The 24,190-nt window shown below is 40.8% G+C and overlaps 2 protein-coding genes across 2 annotated transcripts; one reads left to right on the plus strand and one right to left on the minus strand.

The window, feature by feature from the left end:
* Positions 1-1,485: 1,485 nt before the first annotated feature.
* Positions 1,486-11,565, plus strand: etfdh (electron transfer flavoprotein dehydrogenase). Its single transcript, XM_079167693.1, has 13 exons — positions 1,486-1,657; positions 2,407-2,565; positions 2,786-3,015; positions 3,530-3,611; positions 4,006-4,124; positions 4,583-4,660; positions 5,108-5,254; positions 5,398-5,538; positions 6,375-6,518; positions 7,368-7,536; positions 8,212-8,394; positions 9,457-9,678; positions 11,128-11,565. The coding sequence occupies exons 1-13, from the start codon at positions 1,627-1,629 to the stop codon at positions 11,289-11,291; spliced, it is 1,869 nt and encodes a 622-aa protein (XP_079023819.1). The 5' UTR covers positions 1,486-1,626; the 3' UTR covers positions 11,292-11,565.
* A 138-nt stretch (positions 11,566-11,703) lies between these two features.
* Positions 11,704-16,827, minus strand: ppid (peptidylprolyl isomerase D). The gene is made up of 10 exons (XM_079167694.1): positions 16,678-16,827; positions 15,853-15,993; positions 15,249-15,355; positions 14,874-15,062; positions 14,643-14,765; positions 14,180-14,286; positions 13,615-13,756; positions 13,211-13,297; positions 12,987-13,029; positions 11,704-12,295 (listed from the first exon to the last, which is right to left on the minus strand). Exons 1-10 carry the CDS (start codon positions 16,760-16,762, stop codon positions 12,207-12,209), a joined length of 1,113 nt encoding a protein of 370 aa, XP_079023820.1. The 5' UTR covers positions 16,763-16,827; the 3' UTR covers positions 11,704-12,206.
* Positions 16,828-24,190: the final 7,363 nt, after the last annotated feature.

The raw sequence follows: 24,190 nt of genomic DNA on the forward strand, positions 1-24,190 counted from the left end.
TTTAAAAAAAGAAGAAGCTTTTAGCCAAGCTTTCGTGCTGTGCTTGTTTAAACAAAGCGGTGGTAGATGAGAGACTGTGGACAGAGACGATTGAATTGGGTTTCGCCTCCATGTATATGTTCGTGCTTGTTGAACAGATGTATTGATAGAGTATTGGCTTTTCACTCGCAAATGTTGTATTGCAGTAACGAGCAAAGTTGTCATCAACTCCAATAATCTTCCCTTCACCTGGTTCACTTCAGTGCCTCTCTGCCTCTCCTCTGGAGCTGAGTTAGTTCTGTGTGTGTAAAGAGGGCAGATGAGATGCTCACTGCAGCGTGATAATGAATTACACCAAAACATTCAAAAGTACTAATAAAAAACACCAGTAACGTCAGGGCTTATCAATACTGAATGCTTTCAAAATGATTACACAAAATAGCTGTAATGCTAGTTAATTAATAGCTGAAAGATAACAGTGGAGCGTTAGTGGAGATGGCAGATATTTTGATTATCTGGCATTGAGCGTATACGAGACAAAGTAGAGGGGGAGAGACAACATAACTGCGCCAAATCCCATCGACAAATAAAGTACAAGCCTCTAATAACACAGGATCTGACAGACTGAGTACACCAGGCACTGATCCTGACAGCAGTGACTGAGAAGCCCTTAGATAAGTTATTCAGTACACCAACAGGCCCAGCCCATTGGAAAACAACACACCGAAGTAGTACCAAAAGCCAACCACATGCAGACCTGCCAGAAGTGAACGAGCAAAGAAGGACCTTTAGGACACCAAGGGCCTTTTGTAGTATTCCTGGAAATGTGTGGAGCGTATGATGATGCTAACATCATGTCTATCAATTGGTACAGAATATAAGAACTCAACTACTGGGTGGAATGACATTTTGTACAGACATGAATCATAATAACTTTGGTCAACATTTTAATTTGTCCAATATTTTGGTTTAATACTCCTGTCGTGTTCGGGTCAAATCTGACCGATTTACAACTTTAATCAATCATAAATATTGTGTTTTACATCTGATTACACTCAAGGCCTCATGATATCCTCCACACTAGGCATTTGAACATATAACATTGCTGATCAACACTTTCATTGGATTGTTAGTGGTTTAGTCAACTTGTCCATAGGAAATGAATGGGAAACACTAGATTATGTCCATTCATCAGATGGAAAACAGCCCCATACACACCCACAATAAAGAGGTAAATAGTAGGGTATTTAAAAAACAATTGTAATTTTTTTTTTTTTAATAGATGATTTTGGTACTATGGACCCCCATATACGTCCACACTCCCTCTTACAGCAGACAGCCGGGGATGACCCAATAAAATACTCGATTCCTACACGTTACCATCTCAGATGTACCATCAACCCAAACCGACAATTTAGAGATCTACGTTTGCGCAGTTACCACTCCGCGCAGCGGCGCAGCTTATGACGCTCTCCAACGTCTGTGTTATGAGACGTATTTTGTAAGGTATCTTTAGTCAACGTTTGTTTTCCAGCAGGGGTTACACAAGCTGTCCACGAGCAGTGGAGTGGGGACACCAACAACTTCACTTCGGCTGATTAAGAATAAAGAAGAAGCGTCTAGTGAGCGTACACTAGCTGAAACATTATGTTTCCAGCTAGCAGATATTCAAGTAAAGGTACGTCAGCTACTTAGCTAGCATATTGCAAGTACTGCATGTACTACGCTTGAATAAGCTAACCTTACTAACTTTTTTTTTTTACCGACAGTGTAGTCGTCGTAACATAGATTTGTGTTATTTGTGCACAACTTTGTTTTAAGGCTTATCTACAGTTGCCTGCGTTATCATTAGCCAAACAGTACAACATGCCTGTTTATGTTAGCATCGAAGCTAACATGTAGGTGAAAGTTGAACCAACATATAGCAGTTAGTTAGGTCACTTAAACAACGTCCTTGTCCTTGGTTTACGCTACACATACAATGTACACGTGTTGGGAAATGTACTGGTGTTGTTAAGTTCTAATTATAGTGAATGTTAAAGTGTTTTCCTTTCTGAGAAGGATGTTTAGTCGCAGCCTTGCACTTTGAATTAAGCTTAGCTGTGGTCACACATAACTCTAGCTAGCTAGCATGATGCTAACCGCTGCAACTTATTATGACAGCTGCTTGGCATTGCCACTACACTAGCTACGTCCTTGTATAGCTTTATGTTGAGGTGTTGTGTTTTTAGAAGCACCCTTGGTGCATTGTGGCACATGCAGAAACTTGTAATGCTTGTATTTATGTCATTATTTCAATGTATTTCATTTGTGTTTTGTCAGATCAGGCTAAACTAAACCAGTGAGCACACTGTCTAGATAGTATACAGCCACATACAGCCCACCAGTTCCAGCTGGTCTTGACTGAATGTGTTCTCTCCCTTGCAGCCCACAGGTGCATCAGGGCATTGAAGACGGCTCAGATAGAGCATGCTCCCCCTCAACTGTACACAGCACTAAACAGACGGGCGTGCTCTTCGGTGTCAACACCCCGCATCACAACACACTACACCATCCATTCTCGGGATAAAGATTCAAGATGGGAAGGTAAGACACTGCACTATATAAACTTACTTTTTAGATAGAATTATATGTCACCTACAAGGACCCACGCTCAAGACTGTTTCTGGCCATTTTTAAGATCTAGGCTACCCTTGAGAGGACTGATCTTTTTGTAGCTTGATCTGCATTGTGTCATGTCAACACAGGCTATCAATCACTGCCTCTTTCGTTCCCCAATATTGTCTTTCTTATGGTCCTTTCCCAGGGATCGAAATGGAGAGGTTTGCCGACGAGGCAGATGTGGTGATAGTAGGTGGGGGCCCTGCCGGTCTTTCGGCAGCCATTCGTCTGAAGCAGCTAGCCAATGAACATGAGAAGGAGCTGCGAGTGTGCCTTGTGGAGAAGGCCTCTCAGATTGGAGCACACACCCTGTCAGGAGCCTGTCTGGAGCCCAGTGCCCTTAATGAACTCTTTCCTGATTGGAAGGAACGAGGGGTGAGTGACTTATTCAATATTTCTTTGTGAGCTTCGTCAATAAATTGGGACCTACAAAGATGCCCTACCTTTTATAGCATGAGGGATGGTTATATCAGGGCTCCATGTTGTTGTTACTACACATACGCTACACACTGGAATAGGGCTGCAACTAACTGATTAGTTGTTTGATCTATACAATATCAAAAAATGCTGAAAAGTGTCAATCAGTGTTTCTCAAAGTCCAAGATGATGTCCTCAGAAGTATTTATTTATTTTATTCACAAATGTTTTCCTTTTCATAGAGGAGTAAAAGGATGAATTTTGACTTTTTTTCAAACCGATCATCAAAAAAAGTTGCTAATTACTTTAATAGTTAACAACTAATCAATTAATAGATTCATTGTTGCAGCGCTACACCGGAATAAAGTAGATTATTCATCAACATTTTCATACACCCACACTGTATATGTATGAACACACAAATCCATATGAAGTCAAAATCTCAACAACACACATTGTGCTCTTACCTCAGGCACCTTTGAACACACCAGTGACTGAAGATGTGTTCAGCATTTTAACGGAGAAACACAGAATCCCTGTCCCCATTTTGCCAGGTAAAAGTTGTTTTATTCTATTTCGATACAAAAAAATCTCGCTTTGTATTCCACACCATTGTTCTGACGAGGGCACAGCGTTAACAGGGGGTGGTGTTGATACAAGACATCAGCATGACATGTGTAAATATTACTGTTATTGACCATTGGGAGAAAAGAAACGGGTGAGAGTGTAGAGGATTTAGAAACGGCAACAACAAAAAAAAAGGAAGCTGCTGCATTTCAGTGCAAGAGAAGTTAAGTGTGGAGTGAGCAGACATTCTTCCCAATAAAAATGCATTTTGGAGACTTGCTACCAAAAGAACTGTATCTTCACAAAAAGGTGGGAACCGTAGCGCTTGGTAGGACTGTGGTTTGTGGGTTTCGTACTGATGTTTTTTCTCGTCGCCTGTAGGTCTGCCGATGGGAAACCACGGTAACTACATCGTGAGGTTGGGCAACTTTGTGCGCTGGCTGGGGGAGCAGGCCGAGGAGCTGGGAGTGGAGCTGTACCCTGGTTATGCTGCAGCTGAGGTGAGAACGCCTCTACATTTATTTTATGACAATTTGCATGCAATACAACTTATTTTGTATCTTCTCTTTTTTTGTCTTTTTTATCAGAATTGTGTAGATTATTTGTCCATTAACTCAGTATCTCGCCACTGGCCTGATTTAAAAATACAACGTTAAACCTTTATTGTTTTCTATAAACGTATAACTACCTAATATTTCATTTTCACCCTGGGCTAAACTCATTTATAGACGTACATACACACATGCATTCTTTATTTTTTACTGCCTAATCAATTCATTGGGTCAGTTGCTAGTGGCTGAGTTATAGTTGTACCTGTATTGGTAGACTTGGATATTGTTAAGTAAACAATGATCTATTCCAGTAATCGGTGCCTCTGTTTGTGCTTGTTCAATCATTTTAATCAAACATATGTTTACAGCTTTAATTCTTTACCCTTTTCTGTATTATTTTCATCAAGGTTTTGTTTCACGAAGATGGAAGTGTAAAAGGAATTGCCACCAATGACGTCGGCATCGGCAAAGATGGCTCACCGAAGGTATTGTGTAGTGAAGTAATACATTCATAATTCTGTCCAGCTGTAGTTCATTTGTCATCAATGAAAATTACAAATACAGGCCAATATAGAGCGGTACATGAATGAGTCCTAAAACTCAGAAATTAGATCTTATGTTGTGCAACAATCCAGAATTCAATGGGAAAGTCCCATCGGCTTATTGTCGGGGGAACCAGTGCGACTTCTGGCTCTGGCCTACAAAAAATACACCATTCCTGCACCACTCTATGCACACAAATAGCTTGGATACATCCGGCCCTTTGAAAGATATTTAAGGCGAAATAAACCAACAGGAGCACAAGCACTTGTTTTGACGCAACATGCATAATAAAGTATAAAAGTTTATGTTTTTCCTTTCTGTCTTATTACACCAACTGTTGTTTTCCTACTAGCCTAACTCTTACTATTACCGCTCCTCTCTTGCTTCAGGATGTTTTTGAGAGAGGAATGGAGCTCCACGCTAAAGTCACGTTGTTTGGAGAGGGCTGCCACGGCCACTTGGCCAAGCAGCTTTACAAGCAATTCAACCTGCGGGAGAACTGTGAACCGCAGACCTACGCCATCGGCCTGAAGGAGGTAAATAACATGGACTGCTCACATTAAGCTGCTGTTGGTCACTCTGGCAGTGGCCTAAATTGGATTTCCCCTGAAGCCTGTTTGACTGATCGTTCCTAATCGTGAGGTGATTGTTAAAAGTCGTAGCGGTGATGTTTCTTTAGGTGTGGACGATCGATGAGAAGAAGTGGAGGCCGGGCAGAGCGGAGCATTCTGTGGGCTGGCCCCTGAACAGACGCACGTATGGAGGATCCTTCCTATACCACCTGAATGAGGGAGAGCCGCTGGTGGCGTTGGGCTTCGTGGTGAGTAGCTTCGTATACATTCTGTTAACGATACAAACAGATGTGACTGCTGATTGTCATGCAGGCAGTGAATTACTGCAGCTTGAGCTTCTAAATAAATAGTTATGTCGTTGGCAGTTTGCATTATCACTATATATTATTTATCCTGCAGAGGAAAGATAAACATAACTCAATCTTTCACTGTGAAATGTGTAGTGGGAATATATTTAAATATTCGTATTCATATCTCTGCCATTCTGCACACATGGATGTGTTCGTGATCGAGGAGACCAATCCCCGATATTTGGAACCGATATACATTTGCAGCAAAATGTAGAATAACAAACTCCAAAACAAAGCTTTGCTTAAAGCTTGAAGCATATGTTTAATGAAATACTGCAAAAGGAAGGACATAGCCATACATGTCTCCCAATTTCAGCTGAGATGAACAGCGTCTTTGGGTTTAATTAAAGGTTTTAACTTTTAAGGATACTGATATTCTACAGTATTGTTTGTATTTTTATTTATTTAAATTTTCTCCAAAAGATTTGGTGTGTTTCATGCACGTTGGTAATCCAGAGGGTTTAAAATACAACAACGAATTAACCGACTATCTACCCAACGAACAAATAGTTGAGTATTTGAGTCCAGCCGTACTTTGTAGTGTCGTCACCGAGAGCCTAAAGCGTGTTCTAGATTGATGGCACAAATGCAACAAAGACAAGATGGAAAAACTCACAACATTCAAAGTATTTTAAGCCACAGTAGCTTTAGAACATAATCAAACACCCTACCGTTTCCCACTTTATTTTGTATTTGTTACACTGATTAAACTGGCCATGCTTTTCCCGCTCCAGGTGGGTCTTGACTACACCAACCCTTACCTGAGCCCCTTCAGGGAGTTCCAGCGCTGGAAGCACCATCCCTTCGTAGCTGCCACGCTGGAGGGAGGCACCAGGATCGCATATGGAGCCAGGGCGCTGAACGAGGGAGGACTGCAGGTATGTGTCTCACTTGCATACATTCATCATCAACAAAGACGCTTGTTTGTGCGTCTTAGAAGCAGTTAGTTTGAGTTCACTAATGTGTGTTGCGTCCTCAGTCAGCCTGATTTTATTCTGACTATTTGATCCGTGACAGTTTTAAGGCGAGGATAGATAACGTTCTCTGATCCTTCAGATATGCAATACCACTCTTATTGGGGAAAGATTTCATGTTAAGATTACAAATATGAATAAATGAAAAATATTTCTCCACTAATTAGCAGCCAAGTAACCCGATTCCGGTCGTTTTAAAAAGTGTCATTATTAGAATTATGGATGAGCGGTGCATTGTGAAATATTATATGAACGCAACTTATTGCAGTAAGATGTTGTAATACTATAGAACACGTCTGTTTTGGGGTAGTTTTATAGCTTTACTAATAATAAAAAACAAGTTGTCATGTATTTGTAAATAAGAATATAAGAGTAAGCACAGCCGCTGCTCATTCACATTGAAAAGGTCCGTTGAGGATGGATTCCTCCCGGTGGAGGATTTCTAGAGTCCAACTGGGAAGAGAGCCAGCAGCTGACCCCAAACAGCCTTGAGGGATTATACATCCCACCCGGTTTAGGGGGAGGATGTCTGGGCGACCTCCACCGGGACACACTGCAGAAAATGGATGACTGGATATAAATAAAGTCTCATGATTGCACATTTACTAATTGCTTTGTGGCTGATGGTATCCAGTAAAATGATGGATACACTGATGACATATTTGCTCTCACATTAAAGGTGAATGTGAAGAAAAATGAAAGTGCATGAACTCTCTCCTTCTCCTCCTCCTCCTCCTCCTCCTCCTCCTCCAGTCCATCCCAAAGCTGACGTTCCCTGGAGGGCTGCTCATAGGCTGCAGCCCTGGTTTCATGAACGTCCCAAAGATCAAAGGCACCCACACAGCCATGAAGAGCGGCATGCTGGCTGCTGAGGCCATCTTCCCCAAAGTCACAGCAGAGAGCCTGGATTCAGAGACGACAGGTACGGAGTTTAAGACCCATAGGCGGTCCTGATAGCACCAGTAGCTGTTTGTGTTTCCTTCCAGGTACTCCCTTATGGCTCACAGCTTGTAAAGGTTAGCTGTATTCTATATTCAAGACCTCATGGGGGGAAAATGGTATTAACTCTGAGGTTACAGAAGAGCAAACACTGCAATGAGGCCGGCTCATAACATAGCAACATTTTCCAGCTATAAAAGGTCAGGCAATACACTCTTTAATATGAGTTTTCAATGCAACCTTAGAAAACTGTCAAGAATCCTAACAAAATGATCTATGATCCATCTCTGTAGCACTGTGCTGACTTATTCACTGAATCATTTTTCATGAAGGTTTTACTTAATGTTGTCGTTCCTCTGGAGCATAACGACAAAATAGGAATGGACTTTTAAAATCCAAATGGTGCGTTGTGAAACTAGAAACCGACGAACGTGAAATTCTTAAAGGGTTCGTTAGCCCAAATGACTCTTAGTGGCATTGTGCTGAGTGGTTTTATACAAATGGAAAATGATAACCTCTGTATTCACGGAAATGTGTTGAAATATACAGACACTCTTTTAGAGTTTCTTTTAGAAAGTCACCATTTATCAAGGCTTTGTGCTATAAACATGCAGAAAAGTTAACTTTTTTTTCTTTTTTTTTGGTTACATCCTCCCAGGCCTCCATGCGCCGGAGTACGCTGAGACTCTGAAGGATTCGTGGGTGTGGAAAGAGCTGCGCGCAGTGAGAAACATCCGGCCGTCCTTCCACAATTACTTTGGCCTGTACGGTGGCATGGCCTACACCGGAGTCTTCTACTGGATCTTCAGAGGGAAAGAGCCATGGACGCTCAAACACTGTGGTGAGACCCACTGTGCAGCTTTGCTGTTGACTCGAGTATTATTATTATTAAGTATTATATTATGACGTTTTATTATTTAGCTGATCTCTCTATTGGTGCAGCCTAACAGAAGCAACAACGGGAGAAGGATTGTCGACAAAGCAGGTTAACTGCGACTAACTAACATGCAATATTGTTGACCTAAAACACAAACCTTAAATGTAGTTTAAAAAAAGATCTATATATATTTTTCTTCAATGAAGCAGTGTCACGTGTGCGTCACATCAGGACTACTTCCTGTTGCTCACGTCTCATTCTCTTCTCGCTAAATCGCTAAATCTTATATTTATACTCCCCCCTGTGTTCAGCGTCAGAACTGCATGTGTGTGTAAATTCACTTTGTGTTTTAGATTAATGAAAAACTACATTATGGCTCAAACACTTCAGTTAAAGTTGATAATGACATTAACAGGACAGGGGAGGAAGAAACGAGGTTGTTGGCTCGACTAATAATCTAATAATGTGATGGCTAAAAAAAAGTCTGAAATGTCAACGGTTTTCATTGACGTTATTAAAATAGTTCAGGTTTTCTTTCACTGACATACGACTAAAATGACTTTTAGTTAACAGACTTTAAAGATGAGTTTGACTAAATCTGATGAAGATACTAACTAACAAGTACATTTGACACAGGATTAAGACTAAATACAAAAATATAGCTGGCAAAAAAAATTAGGACAAAGAATAATCACGTGTTACTAGAAAGCTCAGAGAAATAAGCGGCTGTGTAATGAGCACACGACGTTGGAAGATGGTCTATTTTTATCCTGAAATGTGATTTCCAATTTGTCGTTACAAAGAGAGCCTGGCTTTACTTCAGTGGGGTGAGCTTTGCTGATCGTATAAAGAACATTACTTGTTCGGTGGAGCATTGGGGCTTTAAATGCGGTTAGTCGTGCTGCTGCAGATCAGCAGCGCAGCACAATGCTAGTGTTTTTTTATTTTTTAGGTGAAGTATGAGGTCGTGTTATCTCAGCAGAGCAAATCAACATTTCGTAACCGTCTGTGCTCAATCTGTGTCAGGCCTCGACGCAGACCAGCTGAAACCGGCTAAAGAGTGCACGCCCATTGAATACCCGAAGCCCGACGGCAAGCTGAGCTTTGACCTGCTGTCTTCTGTGGCTCTGAGCGGCACCAACCACGAGGGGGACCAGCCCGCCCACCTGACCCTGAAGAACGACAGCGTCCCGGTGGACAGGAACCTGGCCATATACGACGGACCCGAGCAGCGCTTCTGCCCCGCAGGTACCTACTGTAATATTACAATATGTCAAGCTGAACCCACATGCATCTTTTAGACTCTATGATACAGGTCATTCCATATCTCAATAACAAATATATCTCACTTTAGAGCATGTCTTCTGGTATTTCAATTAATGAATAACCACAAATCCTGTTGTTTGCAAACCTCTATTAAAAGTACTGAGTTCCCAATTTAATAAGAACTTGAGAATGAATTATCAGCAGATTAATCGACAATGAAAGATATAATTTGTTAAATCTAATGTATCCCTGTAATATAAATTACCCTGAATGTGCTAGTTGTTAAAATTCATACCATACTGGCATCAGGTAGCGCTCCATTTAACACAGGCGACTTTTCATTGTCAATTATTTTTCCAATTAATTGTTCGGTCTGTTAAACAAAATGCTCGTTAATAATTTCTAAGAGCTCAAAATCAAATCTACATGCAGCTTCTGTTGTCTGACCAACAGAAAGGTGAATATAGTGTTAAATGAAACAAGAGAAATGCAGCAGATGCTCACTTTTGAGAAGCTGGAACCAGCAACTGATGGATTCATGATCCAGACTCATAACTGCTGGCTGTCAAATGTCTTTGAAACTCATCAAACCTGCTTCGAGGTCGATCGGATGGTCAAGGAGGTTGTGTTGTCACTCCAAGCAAAGCTGACCACAGCTAAGTCTTAATGAGAGCACTCATTGTTTACACAAGGTCTCCAGATAAAGACTTCCGAGGTGACTATAAAAGTTGATGTTTGATCCGAGGCTACGCTAACAAGACGGTGTTGAGCTGTTTGTGGCCTCAGAGGTGAGATGAGATGAGACAAAGGAGGAAGGCAACTACTTTAGAGGTTCTCTGGGTTAGGAAAGTTCATTTAAATGTATAATTAGTTTTGGGTTCGGCATTGTTGGCTGGCATGAGTCAACAGAAATGTTTAGGTCTGTGTCTAAAAAGCAGCATGTAGTTTAGCCCTGAACCCTGTTACATCATCTAAGCGTCGGATGATGTAACCTTTAGGGTCTAAAGAAGAGGGTCACAGTTCTAATTAACCTCATTTATAGAACGTCTCCAACAGACGTTTTTTAAAAACTTTTGTACAACTTTAGTCATGTCAACTTTTCAGCTTTAAAACAATTCATTGCATTTTTAAAAAAAAAATGTTGTCAGTAATATTTCTGGCAGAAAATGGCAAGTATTTAAAAACAAAATCACTAGAATCTTACAGAAAGAATGGTTTATAATCCTTTGTTCAAAAATAGACATATCCCATAAAACAAATACAAACAACTCTGCAATAGGCAATACAGTGCTGAAAAATCTCATATATCATATCTCTCACTTAATTTCTCCTTTTTACTAAACTTTTGAGCCACCGAAGGAGTGTTTTCTACCTCAGTGCTGTTTTCAATATTTCACAGCCTTCGTTTCAATGCGTCTCGTTTCCTCCCAGGTGTGTACGAGTACGTTCCGCTGGAGACGGGAGACGGGATGAGGTTGCAGATCAACGCTCAGAACTGTGTCCACTGTAAGACCTGCGACATTAAGGACCCGAGCCAGAACATCAACTGGGTCGTGCCCGAAGGCGGCGGCGGGCCGGCCTACAATGGAATGTGAACATCTTGTTTTTAAATCTCTAGAAAGAGAAGTGTTACGTGTTGTCCATTCAGGGTTGCAGCACGGAAAATAACTATACAGCTGTCTTTTTGAGAGTATGGCAAATATAATCTCCAAAAAGAAAAGCTATTAGGAATTGATTCATAGAAAAGTGTTCTTACGTTATAGTGGCATAGTCTAAAATGAGGCACAGGAGTGAGACCCTTGTTAAATACACGACCATATGAAACTGAAGCTGGAAGTCACAAGTTCCAGTGTTTTGCATCACTGCTGTGAAATCCACATTAAGGGCATTTAAATTAGTTCAGAAATAAAGTGGCTTCCATTTGTTGTTTGAAGAAAGTACTTCATCTACTGTAATAGTTAATATATTTCCTTCAAAATGTTTGTAAAACAACACAGTTCTCAAACGAAGGTTTATATCAGCATTTATTCCAGATGTTTGGACAGCATTTCATCCACACATTGTACATAAAATAATTCATGAGAACATCACAGTAATGAATAAAGAACTCTTGAAGGTTATCCTTTTGGTTTTATTGACTTCTGTAAAAAACAAACAAAAACAGATGTACTGTATGCGGTATCAAAATCCCTACAATGAAACGATACAACACACAACGCTTTGCTTTGCTCAACTACTTCAAAGCCCCAGAGCGAGGAGCAGCGGAGTCAGCCATGCATCAGACTAACTCAAAATATTCATTACAGTGAAGGCGCTTGTCAGAATAAAGACAGGTCAAAGCTTACGACAGTTATTCCCTTAAAACAACAAACAGTGAGAGGTGTGCCCGCCTGAACACATGAGAGGACCCGCTGTATGTTTTCCCCTGGTGACAGCGGCCCACGTAGAGATGACGTCAAACATTGATCAACGGTACTAACAAGGATTCAGTGCATCGCCGCGCGAGACGTTCACGCAAACATTTTGGCATAGATTTTCTTTTCTTTCTCCTTCTCCTCCTGGATCTTCAGCTGAACTCTCTTCATCTCGTTGCTGATCGCTGTCGATAGAAAAACACTTTGAATTAGCTCAACAAGTGGATCGATGGATGGTGTCTGCGTTTCACTCTGAGACTTCAAACACCGCTCTGTAACGCGTGTCGGCTTCACTTAGACATCCGCCTCCTGAAGGCACTGATCACTCTTATCTCAGAGCGAGCAGCCAATGAACTGCTGCTTAAAATAACTATAATATAGGAGCACTACAACACCATCAACATGCAGGGCTCCAGATTTGCAGCGTGATTAAATACAAGCGTTACTAGTTTCTGATAAAGTGTTCGTTCTTTAACAAATTGGGACAGAAAGTGTAATAATCTTTTAGGTCGGTTCTATCAGATTCGCCCCGCTGGTAGCTGAGGGAGTGTTAGCTGGACAGCAGTGTTGAAGTTAATGTGCTTTGTTCTATATCCTTAGATATTTAATTCATCATCAGTCTTTAGATGATTTTTTTGGGTCGCACGCTGCTCAGAGAACACAATTACTCATTTCCCCCCAATAAAGTTCAATTAGGAGGAACAACAAACGGAGACAACAGGACGTCTTCCCGCAGTCGTGGACTATTTCTCTTCATGAGCTCGCATAATAAGTTTGAATAATACATGTGAATATGCATGCAATGTTAAACAGAAGGCGAACTATTTGCAGCAGTCTAAGGCTGAACAAAGAATAAGTTCAGGACAAATTCCCCACCTTTGTCTTCTGGAGCTAATCCCTGAGCTTTCTTCAGATCGACCTGAAAAGTGCAGAAAATCATTCGGTGAGTGAAGCGTACGTCATGAACAAATAAGCACCGTTATTACAGCACATTATCGGTCGGTGCTAATAATACTGTTTAAAAGCAGATATACAGACAGTGATGTACATTTTGAATGGCTGTGTTGTGCAGTATATGGAGGTGCTTGTGTGGATGTTACCAATGCGTTGCCGTTCTCCTTTAACCCCTGCCAGGCCTGGCCCCTCCGGAACAGGGCCTTAGTGTTGGCTTGGTTCAGCCCTAGAGCCTGTAGACACGACAGAGATGTGTCACAAATCACATGACGTCCTCCTTCATAGTCTTATTACAGTTGGCGATATTCGTTTGTGACTTTATTTTTAAGCAATCCTCATATTTAACATATACGAGGTAGGAACCGACAACTCATTTGCATATAAATCATATTTCTGTGAAATTGGCTTGTAAGTACGAGGCATAATATATACTACCAGTAACGTAAAACGAATAATTCACCATTTTGTGAAATTCTCTTATTTGCTTTAATAAATATTCCGACCCTCCCCCCCCCACCACACACACACACACACACACTAACAGACGTACCTCGTTGCAGCTGTCCAGAGCGTCCTGCCACAGCTGCATCTTCAGGTGACATGCTGCCGTGTTGAGGAAGCAGCTGAGCGCCGTGGGCTCCAGCTTCTGCTGCGCCTCCTCCTCCAGCAGCTCTCCACTCACCTCCAAGTACCTGCACGGGTAAAACATAAAGAAACAAACATTCAAGCTCATTGTTGGTGACAGACCAGGAGCAGTGTGTTGCCTGTTAGGTTCAAAGCGTTCTTGGTTTTGGGCTTTTTATGAGATTTCCAACCAGAATTAAGATACGCGTGTTATTTACACGTGCCCCTTGTTAAATCCTTTTTTCCAGGTTATTTTTAAGCCGTTAATCTCGATAAACTGCCCTGAGAATAAACTGCATATCTGAGGATGAGGCTCGTACACCACAGCAGTTCATTTCAGTATTTATTTATAGAATATTTCTAAAATGTATGTAGATTATCTGAGGATTTGATTTCCTTTGCAAGGGTTGCTGAACACGTGCCTCTCAAATTGTCACTGAAAGTAACACACACACACAGACACACACACACACACACACACAGTATATTACCTGAGGGCTTTGCTATATTTGCTGACTGCAGCTTTCCAGTCTTGATTCTTAAACAGACTGTTTCCAACATTCTTCACGTCCTCAGCGACAGACAGAACTTTGTCAACCTGAAAGCAAAAAGGCAACACACAGGATCAGACCGGCTGTAAACAAAGCGATTAGTCCGACGATCTGAACCACTTGATTTTGAGGGAAAATCGAAACTGAGCACGCTCAAAATGTCTAAAATCTATCGTCCCTCCTTTTGGTGACAAGCCCTTGAATTTGTTTAGCAGCAGTGTTGCCGTGTTTCCAGTGTTTGTTATGCTCAACACGCCGTGGATCTCGATATTGATCTTCTCTGTTTTGGACGAGACAAGAAACATTTTCCACAAAGCCAGAGTTGTCCAGCTCAGAGCTATCTGATGCTATCGAACAAAGTTCCCCCGCGTCCTTGAGGATCAAAGACCTGACTGATACTCACATCTTTAAAGTCGACATCGGAGTCCTCGGGGAAGTCTGGGTGGGTATCTCCGGTCCCATCGCTCGGTCCAGCGCTCCAGCTGTCCTCGTCCTTGTGCTCACCACAGTCTGCTATGAGGCATGGCTGCAAAGGTAGACATTCAAATCAAATAAAGAGGACAACAGAACATGTGAAAGCAACACCATGGTGGTAAAACACGCGTTATTACGGGTAAATGTATTATTTATTTACCTTTACAGGGACGTCCTCATTGGTGTCGATGGCCTCCAGCATCTTTATGATTCCCAACCCTTTCAACACTTGTCCAAAGACGACATGCTTGCCGTCTAAGTGTGGAGTGGGGACGGTGGTGATGAAGAACTGGGAACCGTTGGTGTTCGGCCCGGCGTTGGCCATGCTTAGCAGACCCACTTTGTCGTGCTACATAGAGAAGGAACATCGTTATACCAACAGACACAATGTGGCACTGCTAACACACAGAACACAGGAAACAGAGAGATATGCGATTATTTCTGTTATTCAGAAACAAGAGTCCAGAATGCCTTGGTCTCCTTATTATAGTAGTGTAGACCGAGATAATATGGGTTCTGATGTTCAGTAGTTTACCTTGTAGTGGAAGTTCTCATCCTCAAACTTCTCCCCATAGATGCTCTCCCCACCGGTGCCATTATGGTTGGAGAAGTCACCTCCTTGGATCATAAACTTCTTGATGACTGCCAAAGAAAAAATGTACAAATTACATTCCAGGTAAACCAGACTGAAGCTTCCTAATTTAAAAAGGAAATAGACGGAGCCTGTTCAAATAGTTGATTTTACATACTATACTGTATAATGATTGACTAAAAGCATTAATTACATTATTCAGCATCTACCTGTCGGTTTTAAAATGTCCATTTTGTGTCATTTGTTTTCCCCAACTCACCCTTTATCAAATGTGGCCATGTATGCAGTTTTACTTGTTATGGATTTTGGTTAACTGACACCTGAAATAGATTATTTTAGGGTGAGTTCAGTAAGTAACTAGATATTCTCCAAACGGCTCACTGCATTGGATGTCCTTTTAGCCACTTCTGTGTGTGTGTGTGTGTGTGTGTGTGTGTGTGTGTGTGTGTGTGTGTGTGTGTGTGTGTGTGTGTGTACTAAAACTTCCAAGTCTGTCATTTCAAACTTAAATGTCCCTTTATAATGCAGATGGCGGAGGCTTTTTTACTTCTGTGGAACGGGCATCCTTTGAAGTGCAGCGGTTTCCCAGTGGATTTGCCGGTGCCTTTCTCTCCGGTGCAGAGCGCCCGGAAGTTTTCAGCAGTTTTGGGGGTGATGTCAGCAAACAGCTCCAGAACTATCCGGCCAGCTGTGGACAGAAGAAGAACAAGTCAACTAAGTGGAACTTTACTGACAACCTAAAGTAGAGTCAGGAGCAAGTTAGTGGTTTATATAGAACAAATCATTATGGTTACATTACCAGTATATTTTCTAGAAAAACAAGATAACGTGTAGCAGGATATTAAGGTATTTAAAATAGGCCTCGTCAGGCTACAGTCAAATATGTCTTTGTTGTGTTTCCAAGTTATTAGTTGCAGCCAGTTAAATCATCAATAAGCCACTTGCTAGCTGATGTTCAGCTTCTACCTACACATATGATTAATTATCACTAACTACAATGGTTATAAACGCTGTGTTACACTGGTATAACAGCAGAGCTAGGCGTGAGGATAGCTAACTAAACTAACAAGTCATTGTAGACAACACAACCACACGTGGTTAATGCACTCTCACGCGCTCTGTAACCGTTTATCTCATAGTAAAGCTAGCTGTTAGCTCACGTTCAACACTAGCGAGCTACTCACATCGATATGTTACAGACTGGCTTTATTTGTAAGGTGCAACGTTAACTCCTCTCTGGCAGCTAACTAGCATCAATTAATCACTTTGTACAAAGTCACCATTACGAGCCAGAATTGTGCTAAGCTAAACAGGGGCTAACGTTAACGGTAACACTGATAATAACTGACATTTAAAATCAAAATGTCCTGACCTTTTTCACCGCCAATGTCTACATCGAAGAAGACACGAGGGTTTTCGGGGTTTGAAGGCTTGTCAGACGGTATTGGGTTAGACATTTTAAGGACAGGGCAGATTTCAGACACTTGTTTCGGCTAACCTAGCTAATCCCGGCCGGTGTAACGTCGCTACAGGAGCAGGTTAAACTGAGAATGGACTCAATCACTTCCGGTGGGAAGATTTCATAATAAAAGTGGTATGTTGGTTGAGAATGCATTAAGTGTTATGAAGAGACGAAATAAATCAATGAATAATCGTTTGTTTGGCTTGCGAACATAGAACGACAAAAACAAACATAATTCATAATTTACCCCAAAATGTGCCTTGCACAGCATTTAGCTGGTATGCGTATTCTCGCGTGCGATTGTGCTCTTCCACAGAACTTCCGGTCATGCTCAATAGAATTAACATTTAAAAATATTTTGTGTGAAATCGATAAATTACTCTATTACAGTTAGGTCGTGTAATCGCGGGTTACATAATCAATCATAAAAAACGTGTTTTGCTAGTCCAGCTAATACTTGACAAATAAAAGTACTTTACATCACGTTATGAGTCAAAAGATATGAAAATCTAATTTTGCAATATGAGTTTACATCCAGGTGCAGGTGGTAAGTAAACTCTATGAAGTTCTTGCTCTAAAGCTCTTCTAAAGATGTGTCATGCCGCAAACTCTACAGATCTGATTTGATGGGTAGCAGGCTAGAAAAGCACAAAATAAAATGTCTTTCTTTAGTCTATGCTCTTCTAATATTTGCTCTTTTTTACTTGTAAACTTTAAATGATTACCTCTTCCTCATGCCTTGATTAAAACAGGAGAAAAAAAACTACTGTCTTGGCCTAGTCCTGCATGTTCAACAGGTGACGATGGGCCCAAATGGACATTGCTTTGTTTCAGGGGCCTAGACCGCTGGCGAAAAACGATTTAACCTCTCTGAACCAACGGCGAGATGTTCTTGACTCAGACTCAGTCACTCAGACTTTCTTCAAAAAACGCAAATAATGTTCTGTCTCGACGAAATTTAACCACACCATGCCCTCAGGCGGGTGTCAGATTGAGACCAGCCTATTTTAGAGATGGTATTGCCATCTGACCTCGAGAAATGGATGTCTGTGTTGCCCTTTACATGGAAATTGGTGGTGTCGCTTGTGGTAAAGATGTTGTACAGTTATCTACACCAGACATATATGGATATGGTTGCTTTAGCTGCGGGGATGGATTAACAGGCACTTTTCGTACAGGAATTAAAACTCTCTATCCGTGATGCTGTGAGTGGGCAGAGGGACCTCTGACACACAAAACCAACTTGGTTATAGCTGTTATTTTTTGGAGAGATATGTTACACTGTTTCTAGCAGATTGTGAAAACACAATACAACCCCTTCTTCGCCCAGTTTACATTTTCAGATGTGCTCATATGTTCCTTGTGAATTCCAACAAGTCTAACAGAACTGAACGTGAACTTTCACAGGTATAGGATCGTGCAAGAAAACAGTCAGAGTGTAAACTTGATATTTAAAAAAAAAACAACGAACATGTGAATTTTGCCTGAATCATTCAGGCTGAAAGGTGTGAAAAATGACATGTTGAAAAGTCATCACGTTACAGAGATTAAAAGATGTTTAATCAAACTCGACAGATCTCGTTAACAGCCGGGTCATCCAGCCGCCGTGGGCAGCAGAATGCCATCTGCTGTTAGCTCTGACTGCGTCTGTGAAAACTGGTGTTGACTCGGAGTGAGTCATCCGTCATGTTCTTTCTGGCAGGAAACAAATAGAGGCGGTGAAAGAAATGAACGAGGCCGGATTCGACATCAATTACCTACATGTGTAACTACAGGGTGTGTTATTTTTCATTTCTCAGATGTTCTCTCAGATATTAGTCACCTTTCAACGTGTCATTTAGTTGATGTGGTAAAAATGCCTCACACCTATCCAGACGTTATTAGTCTGAAGTTATTATAAGAATAACTGGGAGCTAATGGGTTTTAATTTGTTCTTAAAGTGCTATTATTTGAAAGAAACTCATTCTTTTTAGTTTTAAAGGTTGTGGTTAAAATCAGGAAAAAAATGTAAGTTATTACAGTTTTACAAATATGTGCAGTTTATAAAAAAAGGATAATAATTTACTAATTTAAGGGGCTCGAATTGAACCACTTTTGACAGTGGCCTCTTCATTTTCTGTCTCTTTGTGGTTGTTTTGCATTACTTTGTCGTGGTTTGATTGTCTTTCCAACAACAAATGCTAACAGTCGATACATACAGCGGCTCTGGTCCAGAGGCCTGTGTGTCCGGTAGGCCCGTTCAGGGATCCATCCTAAGAAGCCAACTACCTCTCACCTTATCCTGACTATGTGGGGGGCACCAAGAGGGCCCATTCAGACTTCAGGTTGAACCCATCCTCTGACCTTCCCCCGGATCATTCAAATGAGCAAAACACAGAAGTGCATTGCTGCTGTACTTCCCAGAATGTCAGCCTTAAAAAAACACATTATCGGACCTCTTTACGGCTTTGACTGTTGTTTGCCTGGAGTGCTGTTGTATGCTGTATGCTGTTGTAATGCATGGGGCTATTTTTGCAGCAGGGACGCTACATAGAAGAGATAAGGACTGGTGGCCTTGGGTCCATTCTTCTCCGTGATCACGAGGGTGATCTGTTGTGTGTTGCACGTTGCATTTTAACAAGTAGCTTTCGGTGTCCGGCATATCATGTGGGACGTCATCAAGTTTTCCTTAAAAGTGGATTTTCGTTTTATGTTCTTCCATCGATCCATCAGACCAGATCTGAGCCTTGTTACTTGCTAACATGTTAACTTTGCAGTAGCTCCTCTTATTATAATAATATAAAATATTTGGGTATGTTTAAACATTATCCTGGTCTTAACAAACATGGAAGTCTGGTGTGTGCCCCTTAAAAAAATGTCTGTTCTCTTGAACAATGTTCGTTCGCCTGTTGTTATATGCTATTGTATTTTCTTGCTATTGTATTGTGTTATATGCTATTGTATTTGGATAGAAGTGTCTGGGAAACAGGTCAGCCATAATCACAAATCCACACTCACATGTTTCATTTTCTTTGTCAGAATGTCCTCCTTTCATTGTACGTATACAGGTCCTTGTTTGATGATGAAACCTGGGTCAAATACAGCCAGAAGTGTCCTCCTAACTAGCCTCTGCATGCTTGTCTGTCTGCTCTCTGTTTGGCAAAAGCCTGTCACAATATTTTAGTCTCTCTCCAGTTTTAGTTTGTGTCGATGGTTCTGTTGTTTCCCTTCTGGCATCACTGTCTTGTCAGCTAAGACTTCTTTCTTGCATGCTTGTCTGTGTACTTTCTATATACTGTATTTAGATGTTGTTGCTTTTGTCACACAGGTTAAGTAACAGCTGTTTGTTGACACTGACAGGTGTTATATAATTAGAAAAGTTCCTGCAAGTTAAATTTAAAAAATCCAACACCTGACAGTCTCTAGTGACCTCATGAGGCTGTAATGACATAAAGAGGAGTTTACGTTCTACATGTGCAGGCAACATCCACATTTTACTTCCAATACCTTCAAAATTGACTGCCTTAGGCAAAAAAGGTAAACAAATTAAAACAAAGTGGTTTGATTGGGTGGCTAATCAAAAACTTCTTAGTGTTCTGTTTGGGGAGATTTGGACTCATGACCTCCGTCTTTCTCAAATCCTGATTACAGCCCCTTGATGTAAAACGATTCTCCCAAAAATATTCTCTGTTTTGGTGTTTTGGATGTTGCTCCAAAGTCTCCCATTCGTGTTCTGATGGGTTCCGGTGACTGTGAAGGCTAAAGCGGGTAATTTACATCATCTTAATACCACCCAAACAGTTTAGTGCCCACCACGGAGGCATCTGCATTCATTTTGTTTGCCCACTCATTTATTTAGGTTTTTGCTTTAAGTTTTTCAACCATCTGTAATTGCTTTTCCTAAATGCTAACCACTAGTGGGGCAACATTTGTAACGTTTGTCCAGAGGATGGTGCCAGAGGAGAGTCTTCGTAGTTACTGACAGTTAAAGGGTTTATCCTTTGTACAGTCGCATTTTAGGACGTCTCAAACTCAGCACGTCAGGATCAGCTAAGCTGAACAGATCCACCTCCTCTCATTAACTTTTTAGTGCGTTAAGATTCTCAAAGTGCTGTTTAGTTAAGCATAAAGTCCCATAGTAGGTACATTTGGAATCTCATATTTACTGTTACATCTTGTTTAGGGAGTACATGTAATCTAGTTGAATGTATATTGCGGTATTTAGGAATAATGTTAATAAGGTGGAAGATAAACCTTTTTGTTTAGGTCAGTATTTGTGTCAGTGGTGTGTCTGTCTGGCACATTTCTTACCTGCGGCTTGAGGCGGTGTGTGTTTCTACAACAGGGGAAGTGCTGCATTATGGATGGGGAAGCAGATAGCCTACAATGCAGTCACTCAACACTGTGCAAACCTGAGACGTTCCCACTTATCCATTCGACACACATACGTAATAGGACGTGTCCAACGTGAGGGTTACAAATGTGGTCTTACTGGTCGCTCTGGAACCTGTGAGTCACTCTGTCCTCCAACGCTGTCCGCATCTCAGTTTTCTGTCAGAAAAGGAGGACTGTTTGATTGAACACTGAAATGCTTTTTACTTTATTTCCATATGACATGTCACATTATCATAATTCTTATTGTCCTGAGAAGTAAAGTGAAAACACGCATTTCTGGTTCAGAATGTGTAATATTTTTCTACTCGACAGCATGTGAAATCCATATTTATGATGTTTGATAAACTAAATATTAAAGAAGTACATCTGATCCAGATTGGATAATGTGTCCATTTATTAACGATGTGCTACTGTTTGTCCTCATGTTTGTCCTCACATTGACAGAATTCCTGTATATTTCACATCATATCCAGCCATTTCTCAAAGTCACGCTCACGGTGACCTTGTGGCACATTAGCTGAGGAATAAAGCTTCTACATTCTCATTTGCATAAGACGCACACGGTTGATTTCTGCCGTACCTTAATTTGCATGTCGCTGAGCAGCGTCCCACTGTTCAACAGCTGGTTGTACTGCCAGCCCCAGCCAACCTCCCCCACGTAGCTCTGCTTGGGCAGAGGAGGAGGGGCGTGTGGTGCAGCTTGGCACAAGTAGCCGAGGTCACCTGTGGCCTCAGGTGATGAGGTGCCCGCGCCGATGTACCCGGGGAAATAATTTGATCTCGGCCTGTAGTCTCCGATTCCATCTGGGCCTTGTTAGAATTAGTGGAAATGTGAGAAAAGAAGGTAAACAAATATCCTAATGAACCTGAGACACAGATGGAGAGAGAAGTTAATAAAAAGAAGGAAAGAAAAGGGAAACTAGTGGATTTGTTAAAGAGTGCATTCATCCAGCATTCAGCATCCAGCATCCAGCGTAGGGTGATTTGTTACAAATGAATGTCTTATCTAGGAGGTATTAAAGGATCAATGCTTTTCAGAACATGCATTTGCTCTGATGTTCCTTTTTACATTTCATTAATAATTACATAAAGGAATATATTATTGTCCTTGTAAATAAAAGATTCAGCTATATGCTTGCACATCACGCTCTAAGTTGTATAATGCATGAACTGTTGCAGTGTCAGTACACTTCTACATGCCCTAATGCATACAGAACAACATACTTTACACTTACACAGGCTCACACAGGCACACACACAGTGGCTTAACTATCTGGTTGGAGTGCCACCGTGTGTCCAAATACAGTTATATTTGCTTGGACACAGACTATAATGCTGAGACGTCATATAAATGTTGAACATGGGTCTTAAGCATGCCTATTGTAGAGAATTAACTGTACTTCATAGAATTGCACTCAGTTGAATGACTCAGTAGAGGTCCATGCTCTCCAGCTTCTCCTACCTGTAAAGATCATCCGTTGTCCATGCTGTGTCCCTTCTGCAGCTGCTTCACTGTTACGCATCATTTTTGTATATAATGGGCCCTCTTGGGTGATAACTTGAGCCCAGCGGTCTGCTCTGTCCATGGGGTCATGGTCGGTTGTCATGCAACCACTGCTTGTCATGACGTCAGTGGTTGTGTCCTAGTTACATTCTTAAAACACGGGATGCTCTATTGAAGCATGTCAGCTACATTTCACTTTATTCCAGATATGATCAGAGAAACCAAAACAATGATGGTAAAATAATCTCTTTATTTATTTGCATGGTAAACAATCCTATCGTAGCAAGTGCGTGATAAATAGAGTAAAACCTTCAACAGCATAACATTTATATTGTGTTATTGTTTTGTATGTTGTACTTAGCTGTACCAGTAAAATGTTTCTTTTAATTCAAAGTTATTTTCTTTATTATTGCATTATTAATTTATATAGTCTCAGATTATTATTTATATATTTATTTAATGGAAGAGTTCATCTGTTTTGTTATTTCTTAGCCTCTTTCTGAGCTGCTATAATGTGTGGATTTACCCTCAGGGATCAATAAAGTCTTATTTTAAGTTATTTTATGTTACATTTTAACGCTTTTGTGTAATAAAGATTATTGTCACCCAAAATAACTGAATGTGGAGTGGCTTTTCCAAAAAAAAAGGGGGTTTCCATATGTGTGCATCCATAGGGAACTGAATTGAAAAATAAAATTCCCTAATATGAAGTTTGCTTGATGGATTCATTGTTGCTTTAAAGTTTACTCCCACACGACAATGTGCCATTTAATAATGAATTAATAACAACTCTGCAATGTTTTGTGTTATTCTTCATATTATTCCATCTTATCCTGATCAATAAGGTTTACGGTGAACTAGTTTTTTTCACACCCTGCATGTTTGTGTCCATCTAAATGTGTATTACCCCACCAGGTCACTAGATGGTCCCAAAGCATCATTATTTCACATTGTACTCCCCTTCCTATTCACACTTTTTTCTTTTTTTTTTGGCTAAATGGACTCGCCCATGAGCCACCCCTTGTGACTAAATCTCCATCAAGCCAAACCCAGATAACAACAGTTAGAAAGGAAATGGAATGATTTTCCCTTCAAAACAAGATAGCAATATGTATAATACTGACCATGCATACTGTAAGCAACAAATAACATTTAAGCACTAGAGTCACTGAATCAGATATAGTCAGCGGATTAAATATTGGAATAAACTAAAACAGACATGTTTGCGCATGGTGGACTATGGTGCAGTGCATTCCATGTCATGTAGTCTACTGCTTAATTGGCATTCGTCCTTGGGTTTAATTAGACCTTTCATTTTTTGCACAGCTACACAATTTGAAAATAGCCAACATTTAGTGCATTTAAAAAATACCATGTATGCTATGTCATGTTTGCATATAGGGCTTTTAATGATACGTAGAGGGAAAATGACATTTTTTGGGGGGGAAATACAACAACGTGTATATTTATTTTCCAAAGACCCTCCCTAAATACACCGTGTTCCCCTTCATCTCTTTGTATTCATGTTAAACACGCTGGAGGTTT

Source organism: Pholis gunnellus (assembly GCF_910591455.1).
Source record: "Pholis gunnellus genome assembly, chromosome: 10".
Lineage (NCBI taxonomy): Eukaryota > Metazoa > Chordata > Actinopteri > Perciformes > Pholidae > Pholis > Pholis gunnellus.

Bases quoted from the DNA above. Each gene is read 5' to 3' on its own strand.
- etfdh (XM_079167693.1), top strand. From the start codon at position 1,627: ATGTTTCCAGCTAGCAGATATTCAAGTAAAG. The intron at 1,658-2,406 runs GTACGTCAGCTA...TCTCCCTTGCAG, and splicing joins TAGCAGATATTCAAGTAAAG to CCCACAGGTGCATCAGGGCA. The intron at 9,679-11,127 runs GTACCTACTGTA...GTTTCCTCCCAG, and splicing joins GCAGCGCTTCTGCCCCGCAG to GTGTGTACGAGTACGTTCCG.
- ppid (XM_079167694.1), bottom strand. From the start codon at position 16,762: ATGTCTAACCCAATACCGTCTGACAAGCCTTCAAACCCCGAAAACCCT. The intron at 14,287-14,642 runs GTGAGTATCAGT...TTTTGCTTTCAG, and splicing joins CCGATGTCGACTTTAAAGAT to GTTGACAAAGTTCTGTCTGT. The intron at 13,757-14,179 runs GTAATATACTGT...TTACCCGTGCAG, and splicing joins AAATATAGCAAAGCCCTCAG to GTACTTGGAGGTGAGTGGAG.